The following is an 18,508-nucleotide window of genomic DNA, read 5'->3' on the forward strand; positions in this document are numbered from 1 at the left end:
GGCCACAGAGTTATAGATATAACTTATATAACTTAATTATATAACTCTGTGGTTTGTGGCAGAGGTAGATACAGAGGTAGGCACAGCATCCCCAAGTTATTTTTACCTTACCGCAACTTATTTTTACATGACAAACTTATCTAGCGCCATTTATGTGTGTATTAAATGGTATATACCCCCCCAAACAACGTATGTACATTGGTTAGTTTGTTGTATTTCAGTGTAAGATGCACAATGGTAAATTATTAGGCTATAGTTGAGGAAACTTAAATTGATGTCTTCCACGGATATGACATCTACATTTTCCTGGATGACGTCATCGTTGAGACTGCACTTCTCAAGATACAGGAACCGATGAAACGATGAGATGACTTATGAGGAACAGCCGAAAGAAAAAAATAAATCCTCTCCAGCAGCCAAGAAACGGCAAATACAAAATAAAATAGCCACCCCTTACAATCAGAGAACGGGAAGCCGAAAAATATTTATGTACTACTGTTATTTCGCCAGATTAACCTTTGATTCTTCTTCTCATCCTCTTATATTAATTTTTCGATCACTTATATGTAAAAACAATCACACTTTCCCTTGAGATATTAGCAGTTTCCCCTTGGTCCTGTCTCCTCGTCCACGCTGGTTTGTTTTGGTGCCGGGTCGTCACAATTACACCCAGCAGTAAAGGTAATTTATGGCACTAATCATGACTTCACACTATTCTTCATGCCTCTACATAAATCTGAGATATATTACCTTGCCTTAGACCATAGAAGCTAGTCTGTAAAATGTATAAATCCTTGGCAAACCCTCGAATATTACCCGCCGTGACTCTGGCCGCCCCGTGACAGCTGGCTTATTTTTGGGTCGGTGTGGGTGCAAGGAGCTAACGTTGCACCGGTATTTGCTCTCTGCCACGATTACCTAACTAGTATAGTCATGATTGGTTAGCGGTAATACTATGTAAGTGCATGATTTCAGCCCGACATGTATTTCCTTGAAGAATCCTTATCAATCTGTCAGTAGATTTGCGTCATGAGTGTCGGTTCATGGGCCGTATTACAAGTCCAGTCCGAGAAGTTTCGGGTTCCTACAGAGTTATTCATCCTGAACTCTGTAGGGACCGGAAACTTCTCGGATTGGACTTATAGTACCTACTAGTACGGCCCAAAGACCCTGGCTAATGTTGAAGAAGGGGTAGCCACCTTTTGCAAAGTTAATACTAACATTATGGATTCTCTTTTGGTCCCTGAATGCAGTGCGACCAAGCCTGATGGGCGACTGGTTAAGGAGTGGCTCTCCCATCGTGGGTTCGATCCCCGGCGCCAGCAAAACCTTTCCTTGTCTGGATTAATTTCTCGTGTGTTTCGTTACACACTGTGATCGTGTGGAACATAGAAAAGAGAAAATTCTGGCATTACACAGTATTGAATGACATCCAATAAATAGAAGGCGGGGTCAAAGGGGGTGAAGCTCTACCGTTAGGGGGCGTTGAGGGGGCGAAGCTTTCCCTTTAGGGTGTCAAGGGGGGCGAAGCCTCCCCGTTTAGAGGGTCTGGGGAGTGAAGCCCCTCGTTAGGTAGGTTACGTCAAGTTAAGTTAGGTTGGGTTAGTCTAAATTTATTCAGCATGCAGTGTGGGGCAGTGGAAATACACAGCACGGGACAGGATGGGGCAGTGGTGGGGGTGGGTCCACTATGCTGCTCGGTGATAACAAGTGTGAGCTGGGCCGAGGCAGATGCACCTCAGGCATTGAGAAGTCAATCATTTAGTGATTTCTGGAAATAAAACTATCCAAAATATAAAGCATCATATTTTGACTGTAAATAAACACTCAGTGTCTTAAAATTAGTAGGCTACTCTTTACACGGCAATCCCCAACACCAGAGCTACTCAACTGGCGGCCTGCGGTTTGATTCCAGACCTTTTGAGTGTTGTAGCTGGACCCTAGATTCCAGGAGTAGAAAATTTTAGTTAAATAACACGAAAGTCCTGGCGATGGATTCTTGCAAGTGTATTTCCTGGACTGACTGTAAGGCCCACAATCAGTCGAGGAAATACACTTCCAAGAATCCATTGCCAGTACCTTCATGTTATTTAATTATACATTTTCTACTCCTGGAGCCTGGGGTCCAGCTACAATATTTATCCGGATCTCTGCATACATTTGAACTTGTCTAACGGGACCTTTGCTCATAATAGTTGAGTAGCCGTGCCCTACACCTTGATGTGCCTCATACTCCCAGAGTTGACAGTGTGAGGGGAATTAATGTGATTAAGTTTGCCCTTGAGCATCCAAGTTTACATAACACCAAATTGGTTGACACTTTCCTTTCCATTACCCTGTGAGATAAGGGCCAACATAAAGTCCGGGATTGCCGTAGATTACCTTCCCCAGATTTCCCCAGGTACCCATTTATTGACCAACTGGAAAGGGAGGATGAACAGCTTGATAAGCTGCATGTTGACTGCTTGGGCTGGGATTTAAACCTGGGCCCGCAGATTCGTAGCTAGGCACGCTAACCACTGCTCCACAGAGGTGCATGTTAAATCACATCAATCATGAGAGAAACCTTCCTCTTCTTCTCTTTCTTCTTCTTCTTCTTCTTTTTCTATTCATCTAACATCCTTAACTAATATTTATAGGATTTTGAAAAGAAAATGTCAATAACTTTATAAGATGCAAAAGATAGTGCCTTCCTAGAATGAATTTAGCACATAACAGTATTCAAATATGCATTCCAGTGACCTAAAATGCCACCCAAAAAGCCAGCCGCCCCTGAGCCCAAGCCCCTGATTGGCCGTGTGGGCACCAACCTCAAGGTGGGCATCGTGGGCCTGCCAAACGTGGGCAAGTCAACCTTCTTCAATGTGCTCACCAAGTCTTCCGCTACGGCTGAGAACTTTCCCTTCTGCACCATCGATCCTAATGAAAATAAGTATCTGCCAACCAGTGTACCTTTGTGTTCTTACTCAAGGTGTCATAGATTGTTTGTATGAGGTGACAGTCACTGAAGGTAATATATATGCTATATTTTATATGTGTGGATGTGTGATTTTTTTCTTGGGAGGAATCATAAGCTGGTGCATCAAGTCTTGTTATTTGCATCTCGAGTTTTAGCAGAATGTCATGAATGTATGTGATTTGCCAGAATAACTAACAAAGACCAACCTTATTCTAAGTGGGTGTGACTGAACAAATTTATTTTCATACCGTATACGAGTTTTTATTTTTTATTTATCTTTATTTATTTTTTATTTATCACAAATACATTTTCAGTCATCCTAATATACATTATATATACTGCCTTGGTTTTAGATATTGCACCTTTCATAACTGCTACTGTTTTTATAACCTATCACCATTCATATTTTTGTACACTGTGATAAAAGATATGAGTGTATAAATGACACAGACACACATGCAATTATGCAAGCAAATGTGGTTACAAATACACACACACACACTCTTCACCAATGGATGTCCCTAACCATTGAGTTCTTCTGCACGTAGGGTTCCTGTGCCTGATGCAAGGTTCGAGTACCTGGTTGAGTTCCACAAGCCTGTCAGGTGAGTCTGTTGCAATGTGAGTCTTCCTTAGCTGAGGTTTATTGTTACTTGGGAAGAATGGTCCAGTCTGTGGTCAGGTTGGGTTGCAGTATGGATGGAAGACTTAATGAAGGGAGTGGTCAGTGGATCTTTAGATTTTATTTAAATATTGTTTTTCATTAACTAGTTTTCTGCAGCTCAGTTGTATAATCTATGCACAGAGTGAATATTTGATTCCAAGTTTCTTTCTTTTTCTGAACAGAAAATTGATTTTATCATATGCTCATTTTTCTTACAATGTAACAAAAAATGTGCTGAGTAGAAACTACTTTGATTTCCTGTCAGCATTAATGTGTCTACTAGACATAATATTTTTTAGCTTATTGAGAAAAATAAGGAACACATCTGAAGTAGTGTGTGCATTTTCATGTGTGTTATGTGCATGTATTGAATTTATCATTATCTCTGCTTTATAATTTTACATAATTTTAAGCTCTTCAATTATGTTGTGTACTATAAACAATTCATGTTTGTTAAACATTCCAATTCTATAAACTTTGAAACATTGATCAATATCAGCTATTTACAGTTTTGTTCTTTGAGGTGCAGTTGCATTTTATTTATCACACATGAATTTACAATTGTTTTATTAGTCGGTTTATATATCTTTTTGCATTTAATTGATATGATTATTTTCCATAGGGACATTGAACTAGTATTTGTGTTTCCTTTCTCTAAAAAAAAAGGGATTGAAAATTTTATCTATAAACTAAAGTTGGTGAACTCTTTGCTTCTTACTTTACTATTGTCTGATGTGATAATATTCATGCCTAATTCTTGGAAACCTCCTGATGTGATGGACACAGGTTATGAATCTGTTTTAATGCCCTAACCCCCCCCCCACAGCAAGGTGCCTGCCTTCCTCAATGTGACTGACATCGCTGGACTGGTCAAGGGTGCTGCCGAGGGTCAGGGCCTTGGGAATGCCTTCCTTTCCCACATCAAGGCCTGTGATGCACTCTTCCACCTCACCCGTAAGGCAACACAGCTCTTCCATTTTGCTTGACTTGCTCCAGACATCACTTACCAACTCTAGTTGTTCATTTGCCTTCATAAAGTGCCTCCCCCCCTTTGTTTATCTATCTCTCTTTTTTCCCTCCTTTTCATAAGCATACACGATCATTTTTTAACATGCAAATTTCAATGTATGTAGTTGTGATGCATGGCCATGTTCTTACTATTTTGTTCTTTATTTTCATGTTTATTTTCAGGTTGTTATATTTTCACTTTTATTAAAATTCTTACTTCAGCATTTGTTTTATAGCACAAATATTCACAGCTTGTATGAATTTTAAGTCTACTTGCTTATACGTACCTGGTAGGCTATATATAATCACCACATTTTTTTTTTTTTTTTCCATCTGTTTAGCATCTGCTTGATATATTCTAACTACTCAGCCCAATGTTATGCAGTGAATGTATTTAAGGTGATTTAACTGCTGTAATTAAGCAGCTAATATTTTAGTAGAGTTGTTTCTACTTCTTACTTTATCTTTTTGTACGTTTTTGTGTATTTTAAGACATTTTTTACCCTATCCCTCATGCCCTCCATTTCTGTTATCCTCTGTATTCTCTTGTCCTCATTTTTGTTCTGTCTCATCACTTTCACTTTCATTTTCTCTCTTTTGGCGTCTCAGGTGTTTGGGAGATGCTTAACCCGCAGCAAATAGTGTCTGCATTCATGTCTCTCTACCTACTTTTTCTCATAATAGCACTAATAATATTAATAGTAATAATAAGCTTTTCCTTTTCTTTGTTTCTCTCCCTTCTCTTTTTATCCTCCTACTTTGCCCTACATTGACTCCCTTTCTCTGTAGGTGCATTTGACGACGATGATGTCACCCACGTGGAGGGCGACATCAACCCTGTCAGGGACCTGGAGATCATCCTGGACGAACTGCGCCTGAAGGTGAGCCGAGGCCTGGAGGAGGTGTTGGTGCTGCCAGACCTGCAAACTGCACACTGTGAATGTTCTGTGTAGCTGATTTTTCCAGTGCTTTTTTGTCATGATTCAGTTTGATTTGAATTTATCCTCCCTGCATTTTTTTTTTTTTTTCTTTTTTTTTTTCTTTTCTTTTCTCTTCCTTTTTGTGGGCTCGTGGGCTTCTTCAGTAACATTATAAAGAAGCTTTTATCACAAGTAAATTATAATGGTATTGCAGTGGTGTAAAATATTCTTGATTTCCTTAATGTGCAAGACAAGCTTTCACTGTCAGTGCCCCACAGAGAGGTGCTGCTACATCCAGAGCTTAGAGTCACATTACTGCCATGTTAAGTAGATTGCACCGTTGCCTTGCAGGAATTGTTATTATTATTATTTAGTTATATAGATAAATAATTTGTTTGTAATTTATTTTATTTATTTATTTATTTATTTATTTTATTTATTTATTTATTTATTTATTTATTTATTTATTTTTTTTAAGAAAGAGCAGTTTGATATTATACTGTTTATATAATTATAAAGTCTGGTTTTCTTTAAATGGGGGATATATCTTCTCCTAAAAGAGTAAACTGTTATCATCATTATGTGTTAAGTATTTATATGAACATAATACTTGTTTCATGGTAATAATCATCATCCTTTCAAATTACTTTTCTCAAGGTAGCGTCAGTAAAAAAAGTGAAGAAGCAAGTGAACATTTAAGTCAGGAGAAATGATCACCCCGTGAGATGTCGTATCATGCATTCAGACACAGCTTGCGCTTACTCTTCTTTTCTGTCCTGGGATATCCTTGTGTGAGAACCTGGCAGCTCCAAGGTAATCAGCCACCATCGTAGGGCAGGACCTCAGGTTTTGGAGAGAGGAGTTATTTTTGGAGAAAAAAAATGTGAAACATTTTTTTATGCAATATATCCTATTGAGTTCCTCCACTCCAGTCTGTTGTGTGTCATCTCATTTGTCTGTAATTTCCACTCTTTGTTATTTTGTATTCAATTTCCATTCTTTGTTTTTTGTATTTGATTTCACTCTTAGGAATTAGTTGTTTTTATTTCCTTGATAAGATTCCCTCCACCACTATTGTCCTCTTCACTCATTCAGTTTGACCATCCCACCTTCTCTAAGTTACTTCATTTTTGTTCAGCATCGTTTTTTGCATATCCCCTCACTCATGACTATCTTATACCCACCATGGACAGAATGTGCACAATGCCTAGAATTATCTCTCCACTGTGGTGGTGTTGGAGCTAACACACTCACATCATAGCTGACATGTTCAGGGAGTAAAACCTTAACCAGATGATTCCTTTGACTGCTTCTCATTCTTTCCACCACCTCATTTATCTTAGTAGAGAGTAGGTATGAATGTAAGGTATGGAGTTGTGTCCTTACAAGCTAGCAAAAATAAACATTTTTTGGCAGCAGTTGGAAACTGCCTCACAGTTACAGTTAGAGCATGTTCTTTCAGAGAATAATAAGACTGACATGCAAGCTCAAAATGGAAATCTATTAGAGTAGAAAAGCAGACACCTTGCTCAAATCTCCCCACATCCTAATGTGTAACTTTCCACTCTCAAAAAATATAATTGTATAAACACTGTCCCTTAAGAGATGACCAAATGAAGCATAGTTCAAGAAATTTAGGTTTAAGATGGCTCTGCCCCACAGCCAATTTTTGCTTGGGTATGCATCAGTATATCATTTATTTTTTCATGTCTCACTTATATTTCTGATAAATCTAAGGAAAAATCCTATCTTTAGTATTACTTTAGTAACCATTCCTCTCTTTCCTCAACAGGACATTGAGTATATTGAGAGTGTGTATGAGAAAATGTTTAAACTGGTGGAGCGTGGTGGAGACAAGAAGCTGAAGCCCGAGTTTGACTGTGTGTGTAAGATCCGACACATGCTGATGGAAGAGAAGAAGCAGATTCGGTTTGGTGACTGGGATACCAAAGAGGTGAGTGGCACAGAGGCAGCCAAGGGGAGTGAGGCAAGTTGACTCACCATAGATTTAAGCACTGATTTAGGTAGTGAAGGCTCATCACTCATTGTCATCATCACCTCCCCCACCACTCTTATTATCATCACCATAATCTTATTAACTGTACCAAACATGATGTAGGAATTGCTGGTTCTATAAACACGAAAATAACTGCATTTAGAGGAGGAAAGAAACCTAGTTTTATGTACAAAGAAGTCAGATAATTTGTTGTTCAAAGGTTTGAGATTTTGGTTTGGAGGTGGAAGTAACTATTATGAAAAATCAGGCATATGTTTGGTTTGTATTTAGATGAGAAAGATGGTAATCTGACCCTTCACTTCTAGACATTTCATTACCAGTGTAGTTACGTTTGTCCTAGTAATAAAACATCCTGGTTTTGAGTTGCCTAGTAACAAAATGTCTGGTAGCAAAAGCCCTGGTAATGAATGGTCCCAGCACCAAGAAAGACGTACATACACAATAATCTTACTAAATCTTCCATCTCTCTTTCTTTTTCAGATTGAGGTACTGAACAGGCATCTTCTCATCACCAGTAAACCCATGATCTACCTCGTGAACCTGTCTGAGAAGGACTACATCAGGAGAAAGAACAAGTGGTAAGTAATGCCCAGAAGTTCACCATTTGGAATAACCCTTTTTGCCTTTCAAAAGAATGTCACAGCAAAATTAACTTTATATCAGAAGTTCCCATCACATTGTTGCTGCTTTAGTGCTTTTTTTTTTCAATGCTTAATATTTATATGAACCTTTTTTTATGATATACCTCTTGATGATGTAAGGAAGACTGACAAAACCATATGAACCAGACATCCATATAGTCATGAACCCCATCCCATCAGTGTCACACAGAAAGGCCAATGCTTACTGAAGGAGGATGACTTAAGATGTATGCATTAATTTTGAAAAATTAAACATGGTTACAAATGTATTTAGATTAGTTCATATAGATGTTGGTAGTAATTAATCTTCACTTAAGTATTCTTTGGACCCTGACAACACAAACTTATTTATTTGGACCTTGACAACACAGACTCATCTATTTGGACAGTTATCTCAATCTGCTTGTGTCACTGTTAACAGTTGTCCCCTGGTGTAGTTGTGGGCTTTAGGAACACATAAGTACTACTTTTGGTTACATTTTTTCATTATCGTGGTTTGCTTCCTCCATTTCTTGTGATACATCTGTTCCTTGACACACCAAAGACATAATTTGACTGTCATAGAGATGCTGTATTATGATCTTCAATTTGTATCTATTTCATGTTGGTAACTAATGTGATTGTTGCCAGTACACAGGGTTCAAACACCATGGGAAGGGGGGAGGAGAGAGAGAGAGTTTGTATCCTTGTTATCTTTTAATCAGTGACCTACATTTTGTAAGAATATTATTCTTTAGCTTATGATTTCTCCCCTCAGTGATTCACACACAGCAACAGGTACAAAAGTAAACTCCAAACTTGATGCAGAAGTTTGTTCCAATTATGGATTCACAAACACAAAGGCACTGGAAAAGAATTATTCCAAAGATTTGACAGCTTAGAGCAAAATGTTGAGTAATTCAGCTCCTCATTGCGAGTCAAGAAGATCAACAAAGCCAGTAATCCTCTTAATAGACAGTCAGTGTTCTTGATCAGTCTTCTTCCCTTACATCAGAAAGCACTGCTATTCTGCTGATGAGATGCACCTGCTGTAAACACGTGGCTCAGAACAGGTAGGACACTCCCACTGCCAAGTTCTTGACACTGGCTCCTTTTCATACCAAAGATTCCTGCCTCTTAGGGGAATACTCTGAGGCCAGCCAATGTTTATAATACACACCACATGGCTTCTTCTGATTAGCCTGCAGGAATGTTGTGTGGGTTGTGGATGTTTGTGCGGGTGTGGGGGGGATGCTTGTGCGTGGATGGGTAGGGGGGTGGCGAGTGGGTGTGGAGAGAGAGAGGGGGGGACAAAATTGGGTGGGGGGCAAGGGAGTAATTAGCTTCTGTTGTCAGTCATGTGAACGAGCGCTTAAGGGAGTTACCACAAGGAGGAGGAGGAGGAGGAGGAGAAAGGAAGGGGAATATGAAGGAGAGGTGGAGGAGGAAGGAATGGGAAGATGGCGCGTTGGAGGGGGAGGGAAGTTCAAGATGGAGGGGACGGAGGAGGAGAGGAAGAGGGGCAGATGAGGAAGGAATGACGGATGTGTGGAGGAGGAAAGGGGAGGCAGAAGATAGGTGAAGGAGAGAGGAAAAAAGAATAGAAGATGTAGAAGGGTGCAAGGGAAAGACGAAGAAGAGACCGATGAAGGAGGAAGAGGAAGGAGAGGGAGAGTGTGATGCAACAGAGAAGATGGAAGGGGAGGAAGAGGAAGGGTACAGGCGAGGAGAGAGGGAAGAGAAGGAAACAGCAAGAAAAAGGAGAGTACGGTTGAGAAGGAAGAGGGAATAGACATTGGTGAAGAAGAAAAAGAGGAAGGAAGAGGGGAAAATGAAGAGGGAAGGCGGAAAAGCTGAGTAGGACTTGGAAGAGGTGGAGAAAATGGAAAGAAAAGGGAGGAGAAGAGGGCAGAGGGGAGTGATTCTTGATTAGCCGAGGGGGCGGAGTGGGCGGGGCCGGTCCAGGGCGGGGATTGGTCAGGCAGCGGCTGGGGACAGTTTGTTTATACGTAGGAACACGCAGGTACCCCTCCTCTCCTCCCTCCCCCCCCCCCACCCCCCACCTCCTTCCTTCCCTCTTACTGCCTCCCTCCCATATCCCCTTCCACCACTCTTTTCATCTTTTCCTTTCATGGTTTCCTTCTTCAAGCTTCGTCTTTCCTTCATATGTTTTTCCCTTTCTTTTCCCTCCCCGATTTTAATTTTCTTCCTCCTCTTTTTCCCCTTTTCCATGCCTTTCTCTCTCTCTCTCTCTCTCTCTCTCTCTCTCTCTCTCTCTCTCTCTCTCTCTCTCTCTCTCTCTCTCTCTCTCTCTCTCTCTCTCTCTGTCTCATATTCTTGTTTTCCTCCTTTCCTTTCCTTCCTTATCTCTCCCCTTCCGACCTTCACTCTTTCCCCTTTTCTCTTCCTCCTCCTCCTCCTCACTCTCCTTCATCTTTCTTTATCTCCCTTTCCTACTCTTGTTTTCCTTCCCTCTTATATTTCCGTATCTCTCCCTTTCCGACCTTCACTCCCTCCCCCTCCCCTTCTCCGACCTTCCGTCTCTCTCCCACTCACGCCTTTCCCTTCTCCCTCCCTCCTCTCTTCACTCACTCCAACCTTCATCTTGTTTATTGCTTCCCTTCCTTAGTGGTTGTCACCTGAGTAATGGCGGACACGGGAACATTCTTCAGTCCCCCCTTCCACTCCTCTCACTCCCTCCCTCCTTCCACTTCCCTCAGTCCTTCCCTCCACCTCCCCCTCCCGCCTCCCCTCGTCCCCCAAGCCCCTGCAATAAGACTCGGAGCAAGTAATTGGACCAAAATTGTACGTTATTTTTCGCATTAAAACCGGACCTGGTAACTAGATAGCGACCGGCCACAAGGATAATTGGGGACGTGTCGTGTCTCCCGCATTCGTATGTTGCTTCCCCTCCCCTTTCCTCCTGTCCCATGTCCCTCCTCCCCCTTGTTCCTCCTCTCCCCTTCCCTCCTTATACGCCACTCCCACTCCTTCCTTCCCTCCCCTCTCGCCGCCTCTCTCCGCCCCGTCACGCCCCCTCTTGTTAACGTAGCGACCCCTTATCCACCTCCTCCTCCCCCCTCACGTCTGTCTCCCCGCGGTGCATCAATATGAGTGACGGGGACGCCCTTGGCTGGAAGAGATGGATTGCTTGTCGTGCTGGGTTGCAATGCTTACGTGTCCCCCTCCTTTTTTTGGTTTTCTTTCACTTTTTCCTTCTGTTCTGTTTAGGTGCTCGCGCGGACCACAAGAACGAGCCACTCTTGAGCCACCATGTGATGTTTCGTTGTTCAAGAATCACTTACCGAAAGAGGATAAAATTTCATTCGAGGGTGCAATGGGTTTTCTTCGTAGGTCAGTTAATTTACACATTACGACTCGTTTCTTTGTTTATATTTTCTCTTCCTGTCCTTTCAAACTGTAGTCGGTGTCTTTTATCGCACACAGGCGGTCTAACAGGTGGTGAACTCCGTATTAAGTTAGATAATAACCGCAAAGGCGATATTATAGTGATCTAGACTACCGTGAGGGACACTTGAAAACAACCTTAAAGAAATAGTTCAAGCGCACACAGAGCTTCCACACTTTGAAGTTTGCATTGGTTTTCGTCTCGGCAAGATAACAATCTATTCCGACCGCTTCTTTCGTCGTCCATCTGTCATCAGTTCTATGCAGGGCAGTGGAGTCGGAGTCGGTGGAGTCGGCTACTTTTGGCCGGAGTCGGAGTCAGTAAAAATACCCCCGACTCCGACTCCTTAGCGTAATCATTTATCGTGTAATGTAGTTATCTAGGTGTTGTCTATATAGAGTACTTGTAATTTGGATGTAAATTTATGTAAGAAAAAGGCCATCAAGAGTCTACCGGCGTTACAGGCAGCATCTAAAAAAAAAAAGTAAAAAAAAAAAAATATTTGCAATAGAGGAAGAGGGGCATGGGGGCCGGAGTCGGAGTCGGCGTCGCAACTTTAAAATTTCCCGGAGTCGGAGTCGGAAAATTTTAACCCCTGGTTCTGTGCCTAGTGTGACCTGCCCAAGGCCATTTATTATTCTCTTGGTAGTATTCATATATAAAGCCTTGGTTCAAAATCCTGTGCTGGGCTACTTAATTACTAGACCAACGTGGAGCTTATGTGACAGGACTCCACAATGAACAGACTGAAATAGAGCTTCGGTAATATACAAGGAAAGTGTGATACAGTTTTCAAATACTTTGATATCATAAAGTCCTCGTTTAGTTTGAGAGAAGGAACAGTGATTACATGCTTTAAGACTGTCCCCAAATACCCTCGTAAAGATTATATTCGCGTTAGACTGGTGTAGATGGAGCTTACGTGACCTTCAAGAATAGAAAGTAAAATTGGCACTAATACCAAATCTTCGTGTAATTTGAGAGGAAGAAGAGTAATGGCCTGGCTTTAGATTGTTTCCCAAAATACCTTCATTAGGAGTATATCGTCACGCTAAAGACAGGCGTAAATGTTGTTTCTGTGCACGACCTTGAAGAATAGAAAGTAAGAGACACTAATAGCAGAAAATCTTCGTCTAATTTGAGAAGAAGGAGAGTAATGGTCTGCTTTCCAAAAATAGCCTCGTTAGAAGCGTATACATTCATGTTAAAGATATATTTCAAAATTGAGCTTCTGTGACATCCGAGAATAGAAAGCAAAAGTGACTCCAGTGCCAGAAAGTTTGGTCTAATTTGAGAGGAAGAAGAGTAATTGCTTGGCTTAAGGTTGTTTCCCAAAATACCCTCGTTTGGATTATGTACATTCACGTTAAAGATATATCAACATTATGCTTCTGTGACATCAGAGAATAGAAAGCGAGAGTGACTTCAACGCCAGAAAATCCTCGTCTAAACTCTTAATTTGAGACGACGGGACAAGGTTGGCCCTGACTCCCTCGTTACGGATATATGTCCACTTCGAAAATTAGTGTCAGTCCTTTCATTAAGCACTAAATATGGAGATCATCCTTTAAGAGCCTCCATTCCTTAAATTAACCTCTCTTAAGTATAACCTACGTCTTTAGCCACCATACAGTTTTGCGCCCTAGTGTCCTATGACTAGAAGCATCAACGTAACAACACCTGCAGCACTTCTATCGTTATAGTCCTCCTTATCATCACTGTCATTATCATCATCACCCTTTTGGTTTCCAGCGCTGTATGACTTGTATAACATCAACATTACAACACCATTATCATCATCTCCATCACCAGCCCGCTGTCTCCCAACACCCCCATCACCATCATCATCTTCATCACCATCATCGTCATAATCATCAGCCCTCTCTGCCTCCTCCCAGGACCTACATCACAATCATCATCATCACCATCATCACCACCCTGTCTCCCAACACCCCCATCACCATTATCGTTATCTTCATCACCATCATCGTCATAATCACCAGCCCTCTCTGCCTCCTCCCAGCACCCACATCACAATCATCACCATCACCACCCCCCTATCTCCCAACACCCCCATCACCATCATCGCTATCTTCACCACCATCATCGTCATAATCATCACCCCTCTGCCTACTCTCAACACCCACATCACAATCACCATCATCACCATCCTCACCCCCCTCTCCTTGTCCTCCCCCACAGGCTGGTCAAGATCAAGGAATGGATCGACACCAACGACCCCGGCGCCATGCTGATCCCCTTCTCGGGTGCCTTCGAGCTCCGGCTGGCGGACATGGACGAGGAGCAGCGCGCCAACACCCTCAAGGAGCTCAACGCCACCAGGTAAGACTCGGCGGGGGACGGGGGGCGGGTAAGGGAGAGGTGGGGGGGAGGGTGTTAGGGATGGTGGTGATGACAGTGGCGGTGGTGATGGTGTAATGTTGTGTTTATCTTGTTATGTCAGAGTATGAATAGTATGAATTTGGCGGGGGAGCGTAGGAGTGAGGGGCGGTGTGGGAGGGAGGGTGTTAAGGATGGTGGTGATGGTGAAAAGCTGTATTTATCTTATTATGTCAGGGTATGAATTTGACTCCTTTCACATGTATTACAAGGGTGTCCCCCCCTCTCTCTCTCTCTCTCTCTCTCTCTCTCTCTCTCTCTCTCTCTCTCTCTCTCTCTCTCTCTCTCTCTCTCTCTCTCTCTCTCTCTCTCTCTCTCTCTCTCTCTCTCTCTCTCTCTCTCTCTCTCTCTCTCTCTCTCTCTCTCTCTCTCTCTCTCTCTCTCTCTCTCTCTCTCTCTCTCTCTCTCTCTCTCTCTCTCTCTCTCTCTCTCTCTCTCTCTCTCTCTCTCTCTCTCTCTCTCTCTCTCTCTCTCTCTCTCTCTCTCTCTCTCTCTCTCTCTCTCTCTCTCTCTCTCTCTCTCTCTCTCTCTCTCTCTCTCTCTCTCTCTCTCTCTCTCTCTCTCTCTCTCTCTCTCTCTCTCTCTCTCTCTCTCTCTCTCTCTCTCTCTCTCTCTCTCTCTCTCTCTCTCTCTCTCTCTCTCTCTCTCTCTCTCTCTCTCTCTCTCTCTCTCTCTCTCTCTCTCTCTCTCTCTCTCTCTCTCTCTCTCTCTCTCTCTCTCTCTCTCTCTCTCTCTCTCTCTCTCTCTCTCTCTCTCTCTCTCTCTCTCTCTCTCTCTCTCTCTCTCTCTCTCTCTCTCTCTCTCTCTCTCTCTCTCTCTCTCTCTCTCTCTCTCTCTCTCTCTCTCTCTCTCTCTCTCTCTCTCTCTCTCTCTCTCTCTCTCTCTCTCTCTCTCTCTCTCTCTCTCTCTCTCTCTCTCTCTCTCTCTCTCTCTCTCTCTCTCTCTCTCTCTCTCTCTCTCTCTCTCTCTCTCTCTCTCTCTCTCTCTCTCTCTCTCTCTCTCTCTCTCTCTCTCTCTCTCTCTCTCTCTCTCTCTCTCTCTCTCTCTCTCTGTGTGTGTGTGTGTTTCAACACACGGGAGACCCATCCATACCAGCAGTTACACGCACAAGTAGACGGAAGGTTAGCGCTTGTGTAAAGAGTCCAGGATTTGAGCGGAAACAATAAGCGACTAGTGAAGAGAGAAACAACGTCACCCCGATTTCACATCACGCTAAATGCCGCTTCCCTCACTCGTGGAAGGAAGTCGCGTGCACAGGCTATTTCACGCATGAGTGAAAAAGGTTGCTGCCCTTGCCATGTACACAACTGAGCGGAAACAGATGTGAATGGTGTGCAGAGAAACAAGCATGTATTGTTACTAAAAGCAAAACACACGAGGCTGATATTAAAATGATATACAAGTTCGTGTTGTGGGTAGCGATAAACTCTGGGTTGAATAAAAAGCTAACACTATAAAAGCGATGCAGCTGACTGATGAATGAGGACACTATAAAAATTGCCTGCGCCATGACGAGCTTGGGCCGACCACCAGGCCCCTGAAGAAAGCCCACCGGCGCTATAGGCGAACACGTAAAAAAAATAAAAAATAAAAAACGCAGGGGACGTAACGAAAAAAACACTAACAGATGTGACTAGCGAAACATGTGTGGCAGATCAACACAGAAGCAGTTTCGCGGCGGTGCAAGCAGATGAACAAATATAGTTGCTTGCAAAAATATAGCTATTTATGAAGCTGGTGAGCACGGAAGCAAACTTGTGGTGGTACAAAAAGTGAAGCAGATTTTGTCAGTTGCATAAAAAAAAGAGGAGAAAGAAAGAAACGAAACGAGGAAACGGGAACAGGGAAACAACCGGATCGTTACAAAGTCATAAAGGGCTACATACAAAAATCTGGAGAAAGCGAAAGGGAAACTGAAACAGATTAGCGGCATTACAAATCAAACTTAAACAGACGTAACGATACAAAAAAAAAAAAGTGACTGGGAAACAGAAACAGACGCGACGTTAAAAAAAAAAAATAAATAAATAAAAACGAAACATGCAAAAAAAAAGGCAAAACAAAAGTGAACATAGACTCTGATTCGTGGCGTTACCCCAAAAAATAAGCACACGAAAAAAAATGCAAACAAAAGTGAACATAGAAACAGATTCGTGACGTTACCCAAAAAAATAAGCACACGAAAAAAAATGCAAACAAAAGTGAACATAGAAACAGATTCGTGGCGTTACCCCAAAAAATAAGCACACAAAAAAAATGCAAACAAAAGTGAACATAGAAACAGATTCGTGGCGTTACCCCAAAAATAAGCACACGAAAAAAAAAATGCAAACAAAAGTGAACATAGAAACTGATTCGTGACGTTACCCCAAAAATAATCAGACGAAAAAAAAGACAACAAAAGTGAACATATAAACTGATTCGTGACGTTACCCCAAAAATAATCAGACGAAAAAAAAGGCAAATAAGTGTGAACATAAACAGATTCGTGGCGTTACCCCCAAAAATAATCAGACGTGTTGACATAAAAGGGAACACGGTCATGACGGCAAACACGTGGCTGGTAGACGGAGAAACAAGTGTGTGTGTCGTGTTGGATGGCAGTGAATTAGAAGGATATAGTGTCACTCTCCATTTCTTTGCCGTATTGCCAATCATCTCCCTCCCTCCACCCCTGTCACTCCCTTTCTCCCTCCCTCCACCCCTGTCACTCCCTTTCTCCCTTCCTCCACCCCTGTCACTCCCTTTCTCCCTCCCTCCAACCCAGCGTTGCCAAATTATTATAATGATGAGGTGGTGATTTTGGTTGGAGGTGTTTCTTTATAGAATATGGATAGATAGACAGATTAAGGTCGGTATTGTCAAACGCTTCCTCCCCTCACATCAGCTATTTTCAAAGGCCGATAAGGAGATCAATCGCTTTCTAATGGGTGTTTTTATGGGTTTACGGTACAAAAGAATGGTTGCTCCTTCGTCTATGTGAGGCTTCAATCTTCCTTATCTTTTCTTTATCTTTTCTTTCTCTTTAGATGATCGTCTCTTTGCTCTCTTACCCCTTCCTCTTCCCTTGCATTCCCTCTTCTTTCATATCCATCCATCAAGCTATCTTCCAGGAGGGCCGTAGAACTACTACTGGAAATGCCCAAAACTCCTACGAAAGCCTTGTCAAATATGTGTGCTTGGGCGCCGAAATGTTTAGTAACACTGCCCTAAGACTCCCTTCTTGAAAGCGTCCAAGTCGTATAAAGGAGAAAATGCGTGTGGAGGAAGGAACATACTGGTCAACTCCTGCGTTGGGAAGTTGATCATCATAGTGGCAGCATTATGAGAGTACTTACCTTTATTTGTTTACTGGGTTTATTGCTTTACCTCTTGTATTTAATATTTCTATGAAGTACTAAATAGTGACAGACAGCAACAATAACAATAACGAGTCCTCAGAGGTGAAAGACCCCTCCTCCTTTACCCCCACCGTCACCCCTCCCTTACCCTCCCTCCTATCCCACCGTCACCCCGACCCTATCCTACCCTCCCTCTACACCAACCCCTCTGAAGCTCCCTCTCCCCCCCGAACATAAATAAGTCGCCCAGCCTTGTTTCTAGCAGTGCCTCGCCCCCACCACAGCGACACTTGTTCCTGGCGCCCACAAGCCCTCCGCGAACACTCACACCCCCGTGAATACCGCCCATAAGAACCGCTGTGGACTAGCATGATCTTGACCCGTGTGAGATAAAGGGAAGGGGGAGAGGACGGCGGAGGAACTGTCATTGTGATTATCCTTTTGGAGGGAGGGAGGAGGAAGGAAAGGGTGTTGGAGAGAAGCAGGGAGGTAAGAAGACAGGGTGGAAAGGAAAGGAAGGAACAGGAAGACAGGGAGGAAAGGGCGTTGGAGAGAAGCAGGGAGGTAAAGAGACAGGGTGGAAAGGAAAGAAAGAGGGAAGGAACAGGGAGGAAAGGACGTGTAGGAGAGGGGGAAAACAGGTATGTGTTGACGAGAGAGAGAGAGAGAGAGAGAGGGAGAGAGAGAGAGAGAGGGGGGCAGTTAGGGATGGTTAAGGGGCCACATGGATCCAAATGATAGAGCCTTTGTCAGGGAAATGATGAGGCGGGCGGCTGGTAATGGCGGGTGCCGGGAGAGGTCTGGGAGGCCGCCACCGTACTAATTAAACTACGGATGGGACTGTCCTTATAACCCCCCCACCCCCCCCTCTCTCTCTCTCTCTCTCTCTCTCTCTCTCTCTCTCTCTCTCTCTCTCTCATGCGCACCGATGGAATTGCTTTACATTACGAGGTGGAAAGTCGCCGCAGTGTCATGCATTCTGAGTCCCTTTATGGCGGTCTTGCGTGCCCGTGTGTGTGTGTGTGTGTGTGTGTTCTTCCGTATGTTGTTTTTCTTGTATGATGTTTGTGTGACGTTGCAGCACACATTTGCGTCTCTATCCGTCTCTCTCTCTCTCTCTCTCTCTCTCTCTCTCTCTCTCTCTCTCTCTCTCTCTCTCTCTCTCTCTCT

General features: G+C 42.9%; 1 protein-coding gene across 1 annotated transcript in view; it reads left to right on the top strand.

Moving 5' to 3' along the window:
* The first annotated feature begins 531 nt into the window (after positions 1-531).
* The window catches only part of LOC126987848 (obg-like ATPase 1), a 35,801-nt gene continuing 17,824 nt past the window's right edge, over positions 532-18,508 (top strand). The window contains exons 1-8 of the mRNA XM_050845280.1: positions 532-681; positions 2,739-2,932; positions 3,508-3,564; positions 4,450-4,577; positions 5,421-5,512; positions 7,344-7,505; positions 8,049-8,146; positions 13,800-13,940. Coding sequence (XP_050701237.1) covers positions 2,748-2,932; positions 3,508-3,564; positions 4,450-4,577; positions 5,421-5,512; positions 7,344-7,505; positions 8,049-8,146; positions 13,800-13,940 — 863 coding nt within the window. The 5' untranslated portion in view covers positions 532-681; positions 2,739-2,747. The remainder of the gene's footprint in view (positions 682-2,738; positions 2,933-3,507; positions 3,565-4,449; positions 4,578-5,420; positions 5,513-7,343; positions 7,506-8,048; positions 8,147-13,799; positions 13,941-18,508) is intronic.

The sequence above is a fragment of the Eriocheir sinensis genome, chromosome 66 (genome assembly GCF_024679095.1).
Source record: "Eriocheir sinensis breed Jianghai 21 chromosome 66, ASM2467909v1, whole genome shotgun sequence".
Lineage (NCBI taxonomy): Eukaryota > Metazoa > Arthropoda > Malacostraca > Decapoda > Varunidae > Eriocheir > Eriocheir sinensis.